Source organism: Rhipicephalus microplus, chromosome 2 (genome assembly GCF_043290135.1).
Source record: "Rhipicephalus microplus isolate Deutch F79 chromosome 2, USDA_Rmic, whole genome shotgun sequence".
In the NCBI taxonomy this organism is placed as follows: domain Eukaryota; kingdom Metazoa; phylum Arthropoda; class Arachnida; order Ixodida; family Ixodidae; genus Rhipicephalus; species Rhipicephalus microplus.
In genome coordinates, this window is record NC_134701.1 from 294,411,270 (window position 1) to 294,429,609 (window position 18,340).

An 18,340-nucleotide genomic window follows, 5' to 3' on the forward strand; every position below is an offset into this window, starting at 1 on the left:
TTTGCAAGATTTATGGCGGTAAGCTGTTGGCATCGTATAAAAGAATGACTAACTTAGCTTTGAAGGCTGCATACACAACAGGAAAAAATTTCGTTAACATACAGGCTGGGAACTAGCAAAATTTTAATGAAACAACACGACTCGAAAGGGAAACCAAAATGAAAGCACTGTGCATGAGACAATCCCATTATAATTACCAAAGCACTCACAAACCGTAAACACTATAGAGATAAAAACGCAGCGCAATCGTACTTTTAATTACCTCTGAAAAAGGTTCAATGTATACCTTTTGGTTACCCCTCGCATCTCGTAGCAGGAGATCATTAAAATCAGGCATGTAAGCAATCGCGTGTACACTCTGCAATGAGCAGGCAAGTCTCCCTGATGTGACAGGTGTTTCATGTTCTTTAAGTTCACCCCATTTGTTCACATAGCTAACACTGTATCACAAAGAATTTCATTTTTTTTTACTTTCACAGCATTGCTGTTACATCTGCTTGGTATTATTCCTTATTAAATACCTTACTCTATATATTGTTTTTATTTGGATGTAACTGTTAATCTTTTATTCATTATCAAATGTATCTCTTGTTTATGTTATGCCTTTGGGCCTTGAGGTTGCTATTAAATAAATTAACAATAAAGGAGCCACTTTTCTTCAGGTAAGTAGAGGCAAGTGGAGCTTGAAGGTTTTGTGGGTAATTTACTGCTTTTTTTTTTTTTGTCCTAACAGAGAGGTGGGCAATTTATGGAAGTCATTATGACATATTACATCTACAATGAACAACTCTTTTTTTCCTCCAAGCAATTACACTTTGGAATCGCCTCCCCGACTCCATAGTTGCCACACCTGACCGCACATCATTCCGCGCAAAATTGGAATCCCACTTTGATTCCACCCAATAACCCATGGCTGTAGATATATCCCACCAGCGTACTGTATGTATAATTTTTTTGCCATGTTGTTTGTACTCATATTACCAGTCAAAAGTTTGTTTTGTTTATTGTTTGATTAGTTTTTTATTGTCATTCTTGATCAATCTACCACATGCGTATTTAGAACTGTATTGTTTATGATAAGTTGTTCACATTGAATTGTACACCCTCACAGTGTACTTGCTGCCCCCCCTTATGTAATGCCCTCGGGCCTTTAAGGATGCAATAAATGAAATGAAATGAAATGAAATATAGTGATTCATGAAACACACGAGAAAGGCTCTGATTCATCCCGCATAAGAGGACTCTGCTCAGCGACTTATGATGCAAGTGCTACAACGAATACAAGGAAGTGAAATTATAGCACATGTGCTTTCTTCTTTGTGTCCTTTTTCAAAGACTCCATTTTTGAAAGATGCAAGGAGGTGCGAGTGGGGCGGAGAGCAGTGCTCGAGTCTCGTCTGTTTGTAGACCGCTTTTTATCTTCATACCAGCCCCTACTTTCCCTTCAAAGAAGTGCTGAAACAATATTTTGCAAATTAGATAACTTGCCAGATAGATTTGTGTACACAAACACACATCATCTGCGAAATATCAACAAATGATATCACCAAGAACAAATGGTATCAGTTTTGAATATGGTGTCACCCTACGGCATGCTAAACATGCCTTTGTTTTTCGGGTAAACGACCAACCGCCCCCGGCATGCATTTTGTGTTGGTTGCACAATCCTTGCAACCGCTCTCGCCTGGCTCACCATTTAAACGGAAAAACGGGGCAGACTATCATGGCAATACAAAGGCTGATGTCCGAACTTCAGCAGCATTTTCTGGAGGGCGGTCACACAGATATTTACGCCTCAGAGGAGATCATAGCAGTGCCCACTAAACCTTCATTGAAAATACTTGTCAACGCGGTTTTGTCCATTCGCCTAGCCAGCTATCTTTGCACAAAAACCCAGCATTGCTTTCCACCATGCAAAAACCCCTCTGGGTCCTGCCTCAATCAGCGCTCTGTGCACGGAACCGCAACTACGACTGAGTCAAATGAAATTGTCTCCAAATAATTAACCATCACGTGTGAGAGCGCATGAGCTTTCCAGCCATAATAAGTGGGTCGTTAGTTACCTGTTGCAAAAGAAAAAACTTTGCGTCAGTGCTCCTTTACAGTCCCCCCCTGTCAACGGAGCTATGAGCGCCCAAGAAGAGGGGCTGTTCATGGTGCGCACCTGTCATATCCCCTCTCACAATGTTTTGCAAGGGGGGATGGGGGACGCTAAGGCTTCTTGCCCCCCCCCTGCACACACACAACAAGAAGGGAGGACGGTGGTAAATTAAATGGCTTCTGCAAAAGCTTTAACAACGCTCCAATGCACAAAGGATCCTCTCTTTTTTTCTTACTGTGCCATCTCCATGCCTTCTGATGGCCCTCGGCTAAACTTTGTTTTATGCTTGCCAGTTGCGCGTGAGGCGAGTTTTAGCAAATCTCACTAGCCTCCCAGATCAGTTATTGCAAGCTTCCCCTGAAAAGCAACGACATATGTACAAAATCTATGGTCATTGTCATGAGCAAAAATGTTCGAAATCAGCTCTCTCGGGCAGCGCCCTGTCATCTCTTCCTCAATCTTTGTCTCTATTTTTGGCTGTTTTCACTTCCCAAGCATTTCTCTGGCAAGAATAAAGAAAACTACACAAAAGAGAAAACTCCGAGCAATATAACCAATCGTCCAATCACCAGTAGTCACCACAGCAGCAGAAGGAAGAAAAAAAAAATTTATTTGCAGAGCCCTCCGTAAGAGAAGATACAGGGAAAATGTGACACCAACGGCGCGCCACAACACCGCGTGACGATTGTGCAGGGGTCGACATTTCCCACACGTCATCCACCATCATCATGGCAGTTTCATTCCTCAGCCCAGAGACCATGCACATGTGGATACTCCGACTACCCCACTCCATACGTTGGGGAAACCAAGAGCTTCCATGAAAGAGTGCGGCAGCACAAAAACTACCTGAGTCAATGGAACAGCGAAGGGAGCGCAATGGCAGAACACTGTGAGATGTTTAACCACCATACCAGTCCCAACGACGTGGCATCGAGCTCATTGCTTTTATAGTGTCCCTGCATTCCTTGGGATGCACAAAGAGCGCGAAAGCTTATGTATGAGAAACTTGACTCTGGGAAATGCCCGTGTCGTCAAGCTTCTTGCATGCAGTGTGGACTGAACGAACACAATGACAAGTGAGGGACCACAAAAAGTGCTTCTGCGCTTCTGCTTGAATAAAAAAATTAAAAATACAAAAACGCTGCCTTTGCTATGTCGCGTCTACACGATTGAACTGCAGACGTGTTAGAAAAATATGTAAGCACTATCTCATACAGCGACTTGAAAATTCGAAGATGTCGTTGAAGTTTAAAAGCCCTTAAAACTGCTGAGAGGTAACTGCATTGTTTGACCACATCACAGCTTGAAGAGATTTGTTTTTGCGAATGATAAAGCATTGCATATGGTATGATGCACCCCTTCCTTTTTGAAATCTGGCCACGACAACTTTCAAGGTGCCCTAAATAATGCAGCTGCTGTTAAAGTGGCAGCGAATGACACGACAAAAGCGGATTGTCTGTGTCGTTGCTACATTTTAGCAAAACATGAAAAACTATTGGGAACTTTTGAGCACAAAACAATGCCTTCACCCGTCCTGTGGTTCTTGTGAATACCTTGTTTGGCACTCATAACTTTCCCAATCACCACATTTGTTTCTGGAAAAACAAAAGCAGAATTAAAGGACACAAGTGGTTCAATGAAATAGAGAGAGAAGGGGCGCTCGATGTTCGGGAATCGTGCTACTTTTCATCACTGGAGCTGCATCAATAATGAAGCCGCTGTATTGCACTCATTTTTCATTTATTAGGTACATAACTGCAGATCCAACTCAATGTGAATCATGATGTCAGTAATACTTGGAGTATACTGCGCAGCCTACTTTCATGCCATCATCCAGCCTTGTTCGTTTATTTAAAGCTTTTGTGAATTGCACTGTAGAAACAATAGCCAATATTGAGAATTATTCAGTTTTTCCGGTCATTAGTATCTCAAGTCGCTGTGCGTTCTTCTCTCCCGTGAGAAAAGATCACTTCAGTTTCGTAGCATGCATTAACACTGTTACATCGCCATAAATTACGGGTTTCAGGGAAAGAAACTCCTAATGTCTCGTGAAATTCAAACTTAAATTTTGCAATCATCTTTTTGCGTACGGGATCAGCTGCTTGACAAAATACACTGCAAACGGTGCTTCCAGCGGTTCTGCGCCTTGAAGGTACCATGTATGCTGCATACATTTCAGATTATATTGTGCCAGTTTTTTAGTCATGTTAATAATGCTTTTTAATGTTAATATCTCACCTAATTGATGCGTTTGATTCAGTACTTTTAACTAAGAGTTAATGAATGGTTGTTATCCAGCAAACATATTTTTATTCAAAGACATTAGCGGTGTTTATGAACGACCTTCTCAGGGACTTGCTCCTGGTGTATAGAGAAACAGAAAGTTCTATCAATTCGAAACTAAATTCTTGGGGCTCCGCAAGCCAGAACATCAATGCGCTTGCAAGGCACACCGTAGTGCCGGAGAGTATCTGACCCGCTCCCGACGCACGCGCGCAAAACCTCTCGGGAGACTCTGCGGGCGGCGCCACAGTCGACATTTGCTACAGGGAAAGAGAGGGTAAACGTCACTCCGCTCTCCCAGTGCGGCAGACAACGGAGGAGGGGAGTCATGTCGGGACATGAGAACGACAGAAAAGGTGGCAAAGCCCGCGCAAAGGCAGCGGACTAGCCTCGATTCCCACATCATATAATCCAAAATTTACCAAGAGAACTGTATAGATTTCACTTTATTGTCTGTATAATTCCGTCTTCCCTAGACGCACTCAACATGGCTCAAAATTGTTCACTGTTCTACACAGTATTTTCATTTTCATAAATTGATTATATATATTCCGAGTTCAAACCGCATGTTTATTTTCACCATTTCAAAAAATTTCTTCATTATTTACTAGCGCCAAATCCCGAGAAGAATTCCTAGCGGTGTATAATACCCCAGTTCAATTGAGTTTGTCCCGGTTTTGAGTCACAATCGAGGTCACACAGAGTTCGTGCGATCAGCTTTATATTTGGAAGAATGAAACAAGTCTTTATTGTGAATAAGTTCATGTCACTGTTTCATTCTTGGTGAACAAGCGCCACGAATGCCAAGAACGTCCACCCGAAGCAGATACGAAGCTTTTAGTTTCCATCAATCCTATTGTGGTTGGAGAGTCTGGTGTTAAGCCTGTTTGGAATCTAGCTTGGAATCTAGGAACCCAGCGTTCATAAAATACATGCACAAGAAAACAAATAAGACGACCACACACACTGGGGCTTGTGGTCATCATGCGTTTTTTGAAGGCATGGTTTCTAGATTCCAAGCCATGATGGTCGAAGCACCGCTCAATCAGCATTGCGTGTCCCATGTAGACATTTCAGAAAATTAATTGTGCAAACACACAACACATTTATGCACACACACACCCAGGCATCAAACAGGCACAGCGCTGTATGTGTGTGCGTGAATGTGTCATGTGTTTGCACTCAAATCAATTTTTTTGCAATGATCTACCAACTAGCCCAACAAGAAGTTCTACTCACGTAGACACTCGTGCCAGATTCCACTCTAAGTTTTGTGGTATGAAATTTTACGCTGAAACTGTGGCCTTTTCAATCGGCATCAGTAGTGCGCTTGCCGATCGCAGAGGACACTGTGATGTGAAAAATGTGAAAACATTCGCTGACTTTTGTAGTTTTGGTAAAAGTGGGGACCCCGGTGTGGCCAGAGCCTTCAGTATTGTACGGCGTTGTGCAACTTTACTATGCGGGTTTAGCACATTCACCACGTCGTCGTGATATATATAAAAAAAAAAAACAAATGGTGGCGTGCCAGTGCCGTGCTCGCCCTGAAAATTCCGGCGGCAGTGCCAAGTGGCGGCGGAGGCGCGGCGCGGCACAGCTCTACTTGTAAGCTAAATTAGTGATGTCCTGTTTCAAACACGGTTGTGACAAATCTGCATCTAGAGTTAGTCAAATTAAGTACGAAATAAAAAAGGCCGAAGGAAAGACAGATTACTCGGTTTGATAGTGTGGCGTGGAGCATCGCACGGAGTGCAGGACAAAGCACGCAGTAAATACAAGGCCACATTACAGTGTTTTGTCTGCATTCCTCTTCTGTGCGTTACTTCACACGAACTTAATTTATAGTGATCACCATCTCATCCAATACTGTTGACCTTGCTGAACCTGCCGCCCTACGATGGGAATCATTGCTATTTGATAGAGCATTTTTCGTCTACTAATTGTCACCTTCCTGTCTTTCTTTATGAAAGGCCATGCATGTGTTCCGGTTTCTTAACTAATTTTTTTTTTCTAAATATGCCCTACACAACTAGCTCTACCTCAGTTATGCTGCTGTACATAATATCTGCCATACACATCGAATACAAGCACGTCTACCCTGCCCGCCTCATTCCTAGCCCCCACCCTTCACATCTGAACTGCATTTGTTCTTTGACTCGCTTTCACAGTCATATTTATGAACATTAGTACAAGCTCTACACGTCTGTCATCACTGTTCAAAGGCCACCTCAGATATTACATATCCTCATCAGCCAAAATATGTACACAGTCCTTGCCAAACACCACCGTTGGCACGGTCACTGGCCGGGATTCGCTTTACTACAGTGAGCTCGAAGGTAGCTTAAAATTCTCGTTTAAATGGGAAAGATAAAATTAAATGTTTATTGGACATTTACTCAACACTACCTTCTGAAATTTTTTGAAGCGCTCAAGTTTTTTCAGTCCAGTTATTTAACTCTGAAGTGGCAGGCGAACCAGTTGCAATGCCTTTGCGAAGTGGGCAGAATAAAAAAGGCCAGGGTATTTACTCGTAACTAAAAGTGCAAAATAAACGTAGGTTAACAAAAAAAAGATAAATCCATTTAAATGATGCGCCGATGACACACATTGGCGGTACACCGATTAGTACGTGGCTGGCAGTTGGCAAAAACTGGCAGTTGTGGCCCGCCGACGTCTTGGCGCACACCTCTAGTTGTAGCTTGTTAGTCCGTGTAGCGTATGTAGTACGTTGTTGTGCCTGTTTTGTGGTAACGCTATGGGGTAATGCAGAAACTACACGGTTTCTTTTAAATTAAAAGTGATTGATTATGCACTAAACAACGGCAACAGGGCTGCCAGCAGGCACTTTGGAGTCGACGAGTTTCTTGTTCGCTACTGATAACGGGAGCACAAGCAGCTGAAAGCCACCAAAACACGTTAGGCTTTCTATGTGCCTAAGACTGGGATGGAAAACTTTTTTCAATGGAAGGCAACTGCCGATGATTTTCTGTTTGATGGCCTTGAGCCCAAGGTTGATGGGGACCTGTAATATTCACAGGTTGCAGCGGCGCTTTTAGTTACATCAAGGGTATCCGTGCGAAGACCTTAAGACACAATTTGCTGGTGGCCTTTGTGTCTGCAAATAAACCATCCCTTGTCTTGAACCTGTGGGTTTATTGTTAAAGTAAGTCTTGATTAATATTTCTCAAAGCTTGTAATTAGTTGCTGTTGTGAAAATCCTAATTTATGACCACTTGGTTTTTGTTTGTTTTTTTCACCACTCTGTATGTTTTCTAGGGAAATTCTCGCACCCTTTAACTTTTTTTGTCACTTTTGTTTGAAAAAAGTTCAAGAATTATGCGGGTAAATATGGTAATGTGAATGCAGCTCAGTTGGTACATTACGTACAATAAGGGAAACGGTGCCACATGAGCATGCTCAAGGTAAACAGCTTTGTCACTTGCCTGCAGTGTTGGTGTGGTTGCATCCACCATGGCAATAGCATGAAGCACATAGTGCTCAACATTTTTGCTCAGCTGCTTTGACTGGAGAAACTCCAAAAAGGGCCTGCCTTCAAAACCTGGTTGAGCCAAAATAAATACATCTAAGTAACCACATCCTACAGACACTCCTCCTTCATTTATATGAGCTCCCCTTTTATTTTCTTGGAACAATAGAATTAAGATGCGTCTTAGATGGCCAAATTCCGTCCACAAAATGAAATTTTCGCAGCTACAATTTTGTGAAAAAGGTAACTATTTTTTTGCTCCGTTCTGCAATGTTTCTCACATCAAATTCATAATCTTTGATAATGCATTTCACGGTTCAAGACCAGTCTTTTTATAAAAAGAAACTTTTTTGCCACTTTCCTAGTTAGCTGCATTAATATATTTGCACCTGAGATGGCTAGGGGTGCAATTCTTTTTGCAGCATAGCGTTAAATAAGTATGCAAAGAGACACTGATAGTAAATTTGGCCATCGTGCCTCCATACTCTCTTATTTTTAGTGTTTATTTTTTTTTACGGAGAGCCATGAAAAGACCACAATAATGTCCCCTATACTTTCCCTGGATTCATCATCTGTTAGTTTATTCACAGCGAGTTCTGTCTCTTCTCAATACAAAATGGCAAAAAACAACACTCTGTATATTCAGAGAATTCAGAGACTCTGTATATTCAGAGAATTCAGAGACTCTGTATATTCAGAGAATTCCACACAAACAAAAATGCTGCACTTTGCCTCAAAAAGCACCATGGGAGTAGTCCTTGTCACACTTCTGTCGTTGCTGCCACTTTGCTTGTTGCAAGAACCTGGCAGATGCTGAACCTTTCCACTTGCCATTCATGATCCGACAAGCCTGTCGCGAGCGTTTGATGCTCCCACTCACTCATTGAAGTTGCCGATAAGCTGCAGATCTTATCGTCACTCACTTTCTGCTGTTGCACATGATCGGTGCTCATCAAAAGGTTGTGTCTATCCTTGTGCCGCACTGCCTATCACCGACGTCGTCTGAGAAAGTCGGCGAACAGGTGGAGATGTCGGTGTTTTGACCTTTTCAACCGAAAAATTGTGTTCTGTCGCCGCGTCGTCATGCACTAAGTGCACTTTTGATGTACCTGCCCCATTATTTCGCTTTGCCGAGATTTCTTGCGCTTTTTTTCACAAACTTCTGAGCAGTGCGCAACATTTCATATGGCTTCGTCGTGATCAAAGGTTCGAAACACGGCCGAGAGCGTAGGCTTAACACACTGTCCCGGTGGCGCATCCTGGTGGCTGTGGCACGCTTTGACGAGCTGATTCGGCACCATGCCAGTATACCGTCAGATTTTGCAGACTGTTGAAAATGAGAAATGCTTGTTCTAATTGCTTGCTAGCTCACGCGGGTTAAGAAGCCGACGAAAACAAAGTGATGTGTGAGCGAGATACACTCGCGGCTTCGCGTGCGCTCCGCCGCCGTGTACAGCAGACAGCTCCGGAGGCCTAGTGAGTCGGAAGGGCCAATTTAGTCACGTGTGCTCACCGCTCTAATAGGCTCACACAGTGGAACTTTTTTTTTTACGCGGATTCACGACACGCATACTGAGTGGATGAAAACAAGCGTGGCGGGATATGAAAGAAAAAGGGTGGCTCTTTGGAATGTGACCAAAATGGCTGCTGTGGCAAGCGTAGAACGGCAACAGCGCAGCGCTGACAAAACCCGTTTTTCACGCATCAATGGCCAAAAATTCAGCTCATTAACATCGCATAGACTACTGTCACGGCAAAGATACCAATCTAGGATGCGTGAAAATTGGTGAGATTATGCATGGATATGGTGTGGGGATCTGTGGTGCGCCTACAACCATTTCAAGAGCTATTCCGCCATACGGCTGCTTCCTTTCCTTTCCCGTGCGTTGGCGACGGTGCGTGGCGATAGATGGCGCCACACGCAGGCAAGCGTATGTTCTCAAGGGCTGCGAGAGACAGCGAGGCCGAGTCAATTGTGCGCCGGGAAGGTCTCTCCTCCTTGACCTGGGCCCGGTAAGCACGTATTCTTCCTTAGTCTGCGTCTCCTTTGAGAATTGCCGGATCGTAGCCTACCTGAGTGCCTAGGCATCCCCGACAGGCATGTTTACCTGAGTGTTAGCTTCGGTACCATAGGCTAAGCGGTGCTAGTGCTTGAACTGGTTGCACCACGCCAAGCCACACTTGCCATAGGCCTTCGCGTACAAGGTTTGCCCCAACTCTCGTGACCAAGCCCAGTGGCCATCGTGAAAGGGACCTTTTCCCGAACGGCATGTCAAACCTCAACACTGCCAGCCACGACGTGCTCGTGGTCTCTCCCTTATCCTGAACACCCGCGTGTGGGAGCCTTTGCTCTCCGCGTCCCGGGAGCGGACATTGCACTGTTGTTTGGGGTGCCGCCAAAGGCAATGAAGTGTGTGTTACTGTTAAGATTGAACACTGTTTTGCTGCGCCGTGCTAAACGCTTTGCAGATGAGCACGTGCGAAGCGCCACAAATGAGCAGGTGACAGAGACGCGGCCCTGTGGCTCGCTAAGCCTGAACCCCCGGTGACATTCCGTTAGAATGAGTAGCGAGGTCACCACAAGCAGGAGAACTCGAAAATAACGTTTATAAAAAATTGATTTTTTTTGCAATTTTTGGTCTAAAAGACCCGGTCCCCACTTCACATAAATGTGTTATTTAGTTTGGTCTAACCACGTCTGCAGTCTCCGTGTGTTCCGAGAGCGGCTTTCTCCTTCGGAGACCCCACAATGTACACTGTACTTTTTGTTGTTTTTTACAGCAAAAGCTGTTATGAGATCAGAACTCGGGTCACGCGCAGTTATCCACTGCCGCCGGTGTCCGTAACCACATCGCGTGAAATTGGAAAAAAAAAAAAACTAGCGTTAATGACACAGTGGGGCTCGAACTTGGGTCCGCTGGATGCCAGCCAAGTATTCTACCACTGAGCCATACCAGTGCTTGAGACTTGATGGCAAACTTGCCTTAGGCAGGCTTGATGTCGATCAAGCAATCGCGGTAATAAACCTTATAAAGCGTTTTAAAACAGCGCAAGAACACGGAGTCGTCACACAATGCGAATAGCGTAACGAGTGGGTTGTCCAATGCTCCAACTCATTACAAAAGCTTGTTTTTGTTCAGCTATTAACTGTGACGCATACCTACTTCAGGCATAATTCCTCATCATCGTGAGCCACTGCATGAAAAATTGGCACAAAATTCCTTGCAAGTGTTTAGTAAATACCTTGCTTCTCAGAAGAATGACGAAAAATAGCGTAGCGAATGCCAGCCTACTAACCAAAAAAATGTATTATTAATGCCCTGTTGGGTATAAAGCAAGTGCACTTGCTGTAGTTACCCAATGAAAGTTTTGAAAAGCTCTGAAAGGCCGGTCTTCTAGCTTTCGCTGCGACTGTGCCGCGCCTTCCGCGTAGGCCTGGTGTTTTTTTTTTTTCCCCTGCCCACAGGGCCCAAAAGTCTCAATGTCACCAAAGCTTGAGTGCAGGTGATGTTATGGTGCTCCACTGTGGCGGGGCACTAGTATTTTGTTTCATTCGAGGCAGAGGTTTTGAAACAATGCCAGAACTGGTCACAATTATGCTAGCATTAATCATTCGATACTTTTGATCTTTCCCAATTTGATTTCCGGATAATTAGACACAAAGGTACCAATTAAAGCATGAAATTCTCAACAAGGATTTGCCTGTTGGTGGCCCTAGCCCGCATAAACAAGAATCATCTCACCTCTGTATTCTTCAGGGTGCTGCTCAAATTCTTTGCAGAAGGTGAGGAACTTCATGAGCATGCGTTTCTCAACCACAGTCACATTTTTGCAGCTGAACACGTCGGCACGTGAGCAGGGAACCTGCTGTAGTTTTCCATTGTGCATGGTCAGGATGCGTGTCAGGGCCTTGAATTCAGTGTAGCGGGCAATGTTCGATGAGATGAGCAGCTCTACAAGTGGGCCGCGGCTGAACAGAAGCTGCAAGGCACAATCGACATGAAATCATGAATTATTGTCATATCAAACCGTTTTAAAATTCCATGAAATATATCTTCGGTTTAAAAATTACGTCACACTTCAAACTATCTATATAATTCCTTTCAGCAGATGGCTGTGTTTTTATGCAAGTTATGTCAACTTGTCGACAAAAGCAAGCGAAGTACACAGCTAACTGGATGAATTTAATTTTCTCCATAGCCAGTATGTGGACTCTGTGTTCTGTGTACGACCGTAGTCGACCACTTTCTCGAAGGCCCTATAACGTTTTATTGGTTATTCAACGTGCCACGTTCTACAACCTACAAGAAAAGTGTTACTTTTATTTTCCCGAACCAAAAACTAATTGCACACACATTCATAGCCTAAGATTTCATTTTATGTTAAAATAGAACAGTAATGCCTGTATTTAATTACATGATAATTATAAGTAATTACAAAACTCACTTAAAGCAGCATATTACTTCACTTCTTTTTTTTTCCTATGTAATATTCAGTGCCATGTAATTATGGCATGCAAATTTGACATGTTGGTAGACAGTGCATCATGATCTGTGCCTCAAGGAGATATCTAGAACTTTCTTTGTGGTCTTCTTCTGATGCTAATTAAGCGCTAAGTTCCGAGACAAGGGACGCAAAATCAGGGCAGCAGAAATGGCCATGGTTGATCACCAGTGTTATCAGAGAGCCATCTGTTGCTCTGTTAAAGCAAGAACTGTGCTTAAAGAGACTGCACACGACAGTGAAGGTGGAATTATGTTAAGGTTTTAGTTTTGCAAGTAAATGATGCATTATATTTTGTAAGCTTAATAGATATCATTTTAGGGTGCCATGATTTGTGGAAGTGGAGTGGCGCTGGCATGCAATTGCCATTTTAAATACAGTGAAACTTTACTTCAACGAACTCCAAGAGACCTCATAAAAATTCGGCAGATTCCACGCACCTGGGAATCAACGTTATGCAAAGCATGCAGAGGGGAAGGTGACCGTGTTGAAATTATTTTATTGAGCGACATATAGGTACAATTGTTCCACGCACAGACATAAGTTGAAGAGTTGCAGATGGTTACATAACCAGTTCTTTGCACTTGCACAACGATGCTAACTGGAACATGCGTATTAGAAACACCAGAAGCTGATATGAAGCACTGATGCTCGCGAAGATGCAGGCCCTGGACACTGCTACATAAATCAACTTGAGCGCATGGCAACTAACCACAATTGACGTTAACCCGGCGTGAAGGCTGTATCGAAGGAGTACATATGTAATGTTTATAAAATTTAGTAGGCAACACTGCAACCACTATTGACATTTCACGAAGATTGGCGTCTGAAGATTCTGCTTCATTTCCACGCAGAATGATTGGGTTCGATTCCAGCTGGGACCCTGATATTTATTCTTTGCATTCGTTGGGTCGACGCTACTGATGTAGAGTATTTATTGACGTTTGCCCGTTAAAATTGCCCATGTGTGTTCTCGTCGTTCCTGGGTAGATACTAAGTGTCAATTACCTGTGGCACATATCCGCATATCAGCGGCGCATACCCATCTCTGGGTATATATGTGCCACTGCCTTGCGGGAAGTGTTTGACGAAGTACACGACGGCATTGTGATATTATTCATGTCTTTACCAGCGTGTCCTTTCATCAAATCATCTTACCCTCCCATGCTATTTTTAGTTCACGTCACATTAAGGGGGTGACCACGAGAGCACCCAAACGTAAGCGGCTGGCTAGCTAGCTAGCTAGATGTAACTGTAACTAGCTAGCTAGCTGTAACTAACTGTAACTAGCTAGCTAGCTGTAAATAACTGTAACTAGCTAGCTAGCTAGCACTGTAACACTAGCTGTAACTAACCTCGCATGTCAACACACACTGTAACTAACCTCACACGTCAACAAAGCGTGTATACCCACCATCGGAGCCTCACGCACACTTGCTGCATTCCAGCAATTGCCATGCGCCTCGCGCCCTTTTACTTACGACATGTCCGTACCTAATGTTTCAAACAATTTCTGATCAATATGGTGTGAGACACATTAGATGGTGTCACACAATGAGTTTGTAGAACTGAAATAGGCTCTGCACTAATTTCATTTAACTAACCAAAGTTAAGATTGGGTCTTATGAGGGGAATTTCAAAAACGTCCATGAACTGAATAGTTCACCTGAAACTTTCGTTCAAGCGGTTTTTATTCAATGTGTCTGAACAATAAATATTCATATGAAAGTCAGGGCTTCTGTAAGTCGCAATTTTCCATTCCTTGTCATCTATGAATTATCAACTAGACCAAACATGCACATTGCTAAGATCCCCTTCAGATTTGATGTATCTTGCTTCAGATATAATTACATACTCATTTGGGACACCAACTACTTACGATAAAATGCCGAGCAAGTGCCCCCTCCCTTTTTCGGGAGATCTGAAATAAGCGCCAAATGAGCGCCAGAGACCAGTCCGGGATCGAGCAAGCGCACTCCCCCTGTCATAGTCTCTATAGATGTTCAACGAGACAGGAACAGCAAAGAACAAAAAAAACTACTTATGAAAATGAAACTCAACAAAAACATCTCATTAACAAAAGATATGCTAAAATGCGCTACAATGTAAAGCGTCCAAGGGGTGTTGCCTTGACTTGGCTCCGGCGTCGAGTCGTATGGCTCGTCCCGTCTGCGAAGCTCGTTGCGTCGATGGTCCTGGCCGTACGAGATCCGGTTGCCACAGCGTCGGGTCTCCGCAGTAGCTGTACCGCTTGCCGTTCTTGGTGCGCCATCTACGGAGCATCGCTGCAGACCATCTGGCGCGGGACAACAAGGTTGCGGTCGCTTGGCCGAGCTGGTCGAACTCCTGGCTGCGCCCCGCCACTCACAGAGCGTTGCTGCAAAGGCTGGGGTACGTATTTTCTAGGAGCTGTGCTCGTGGGGTTCCGGCAAATGCTTTGCTGCTTCTACCCCTCGTCGGCGCACGTCTGCGTTCCAAGCAACCGCGCCTCCATCTGTCTTGGCCACGTCCTCCCTCATGCCCTTCTTTTTCTTCCTTGTTTTCCTCTTCTTTCTAATTCCTTTTCTGTTGATATCTCCTTTCTTCTTCCTCTTCTTCTAACACTAGTTGACATGTTCATGACACCCCTCAAATCTCGTGTCAATTATCCTTCACCATAGGGGGATGCTTGCTCAACATTTTATAGTGAGGTGCAATCATAGTGTATTTAATTACTAGTACATGTAGCCTCTTTCCCTGTACTATGAATTCCTAAAGTTAATCCTGAATTTATTATTTTTATATTGTATTCTTGCCTCTCCCATCCACATTGTGCGAGCTGTATCCTGAGGGTCTCACAAATATACTGTAAATCCATTATGCGGAATCCCACAAAATGGCATAGTGGTCAAGAAAGGGGACATTGGCAACCACCTGTATTGTAGCACAAAGCTGCACAGAAAATCTCTTGGTTGAGGAAAAAAAAAAACATCCTGGTCAAGGGTACGAACAGGATACTAGCAGACGACAGAGCAAAGCCAAATTAGTAACTGAGTTGTCACCCCGAAATAACACTCCATATTGAGCTATTACTTAAGCCCATTATTTGCCAACTTAATAGTATTTGCTTTGCACATGTGCCTTGGTGCTTTGACAGCAAAGTGTTTGTGTGGTATTTTCAAAGGCTATTTTCAAATTGTTAGTTCTTTAGACTTATCGGGGTAATATTAAAGTGGAATGCTTGACAAACCATAAGTACAGTACTCAAAGATTGAAATTCAACACGTCATAGCATTAGTAAATGGCTCATGAGCCCGATTGCTCGAGATAAGCTCATTAATTAGCCCCTAATCTGGCAGCCAAAGGTAATGTCAGCTCTTATTTAAGTGCTCTGATAGAAATCACGTCAGCATGACACAAACTGTAAGTGGTAGAAACTTACTTGGCCCCACACTGTCACATTTGAATCTGTGAGCACTTGACTGATTGATATGTGAGATTTAACGTCCCAAAATCACGATATGATTATGAGAGGCACCGCAATGGAAGACTCCGAACATTTTGACCTCCAGGGGTTCTTCAACGTGCACCCAAATCTGAGCACACGGGTCTACAACGTTTTCGCCTCCATCGAAAATGCAGCCGCCGCAGCCGAAATTCGGTCCCTCAACCTGCGGGTCACCGGCAGTGTACCTTAGCCACTAGACCCCTGCGGCGGGGCCTGTGAGCACTTTAGAAGCCATACGAACATCAATCCTCTACTATAGACCCTTTTTATGTTTGCAAACAAACCATCCACGCGTCTTGGTGGTGTTCTCGCAACTCTTTCGGTTAAACGAGTCCCATCCCACTGGCTCCCATCTCAAGCGAGAATTCCTGTGGGAGTGCGCAGCATGTACCGCATCGCTGCTGTTTTCTTCGTAGTGCGCGTTATCATTTGCATCTCAAAACTGTTTGACAACCATGAGAAGTGAATATTTTAGTTTTTAATGCCACATTTTCCAAAGTAGGAGCAGAGATGTCAGCCATAGTTAGTGTTGCACTTGCAAATGTTTGTTCACTGGGATCTGCTACCGGCGATTTAAAGGTTCACGCAGTTGCACTAGTGCACTTTGGGTCTGCTGTCTTGCACAGTATGCCTTTTTTGGCCATGCTAGTACCACTGACGATCCATGTGGCCTTGATTGTGGTATAGAAATGCAGGGTCGAATGATGGCTTACCTGCAAGATGAAACAGGCAGCTATGAGAAAACATGCAGGGATGAGCTTAAGGTTTTGCTGAGAACAGAAAGTTGAAAGAGCTAACAATGAAAGGTGAATCAGCACAGCAAAAAAGAAGTAAAGCAGGCACAGAGTAGAAAACGCAATGCACAGTGTGTGCTGTGTCACCCCCCTCCTTCCCCCCTCCCTTTTTTTTTGAAAACAGTTGTCACGTGACCTACTTTCGATGGTAATGGAGTAGAGCACAGTCGAAGATGCTTATTCGGATTGGGCTCGATCGACAGCCTTGTGGCACCGGCATTGAGCATAACATTATCAGCTGACAAGCGGCAATACTCTACTTTCGCATCGTTACAAATCTTAGATTGTGGTGCATCACTTTCATCCGGTGGAGAAACAATGCACGGGTAAACATGCCTAGAGGTCTGCGCCTCGCTCTTAGCATCAACGGTATTGCGGACAATTCTCTCAGAAGATGACATGGCATAGTTTCTTCTAAAGTTGTGGTAAGTGACAAAACTGCTCACCTTAGATGAAATGAGCTGGACATATGTGGGGGCTCCTTGTAGTGACCCTTTCGCACGGCTGAAATCCAAACATTCCATCTTTCGCTATCGCAGAAAAACTTGCAAACTTGCGAAATGAGATTGGTGCCAAACGGCCGGCTGCATCCAGGCACAACAAAGCATGACCCTCATCGTGTTTGTTAAAGCGTAGGAAGCATTTCTCGATGAGCAGCAAACACGAAACGTCTACCGCCACAAGCGAAACACGCAGCGGGCAAGGCTGCCGGAAGCTTCTTAGGAGCACTTCTTGTTTGTGGCATGCTGGCAACTCTGGCTGTCGGCCTTAGAAAAAAAGGTCTATAGCTCACACCAAAGGCAGAAAAGATGAAAAGTGGAAAAAACGAAAAAAGGGGTCACTGACAATTAAGGCACTCCCTAATGCAAAATTACCAGCACTCCAAGGTTTTAGTGTCTGCTCAGGCAATTTTCTCAGTACCAGGCAAAGCATTCTGCTGCCATGTGTTTTCAGTGTGAAATGAAACCAACTGTATGCTCACAAACTTTCCCGCGTACACTGGCCAAAAAAATCTAAGAAACTTACCTTGGGAGCCAGGTCTAGGTTAAACTTCCGTGAGACATTCAGCAGTTTCTCCATGGACCACAACTCCTTGACCTTGTTGGGCTCCTTCTCTGAAACCTTTTCACTTGCAACCTGCTCTCCATTCAGGCCATCCAGCGTGCTCTCAGTGTGCTGCGTCACACTTCCGTAAGTAGCGTCTACAGAGCTGCTCCTAGCACTTGCAACACTGTGGTAGTCAGAGCTGGCATCCTCACTCTCCACAGGTCCATCACGTTGATTCAATAGGCCGGCACTGTCTTCTGCACTAAAAGGGCATGGACAGCTGGTGGCCAGCTCATCTGTGGTGCTCTCGGCTGAAGCAACATGTGATGGTCCTTCATCAGAGTCCTCAACAATATGCAGCTGCACCAGCGCTGGTCCAGGATCACTTGCGGAGCAGTCCACAAGCTTTTCAGGCCTATGTAAAAACAGTGGTCCTGTTGACATCATCTATGTAAAAACAGTGGTCCTGTTGACATCATCACCACTTCACCATCATCAGCCTATTTAGGTCCACTGCGAGAAGAAGAGCCTTTCCCAATGATTTCCAGTTTACCTTATCTTGTGTGAAATGATTCCATTTTGTCTGTGCCTTAATTTAGCCCTTCTCTAACTCTCTGCCTTCTTCGACTGCGTTTTCC

The 18,340-nt window shown here is 44.2% G+C and overlaps 1 protein-coding gene across 1 annotated transcript in view; it reads right to left on the reverse strand.

The window, feature by feature from the left end:
• Rep (Rab escort protein) overlaps nt 1-18,340 on the reverse strand; it is a 50,933-nt gene that overhangs the window by 20,446 nt on the left and 12,147 nt on the right. Inside the window, exons 5-7 of the mRNA XM_037429481.2 lie at nt 17,682-18,117; nt 11,615-11,852; nt 7,828-7,943 (exon numbers count right to left, since the gene is read on the reverse strand). Of these exons, the coding sequence (XP_037285378.1) occupies nt 7,828-7,943; nt 11,615-11,852; nt 17,682-18,117 (790 nt within the window). The remainder of the gene's footprint in view (nt 1-7,827; nt 7,944-11,614; nt 11,853-17,681; nt 18,118-18,340) is intronic.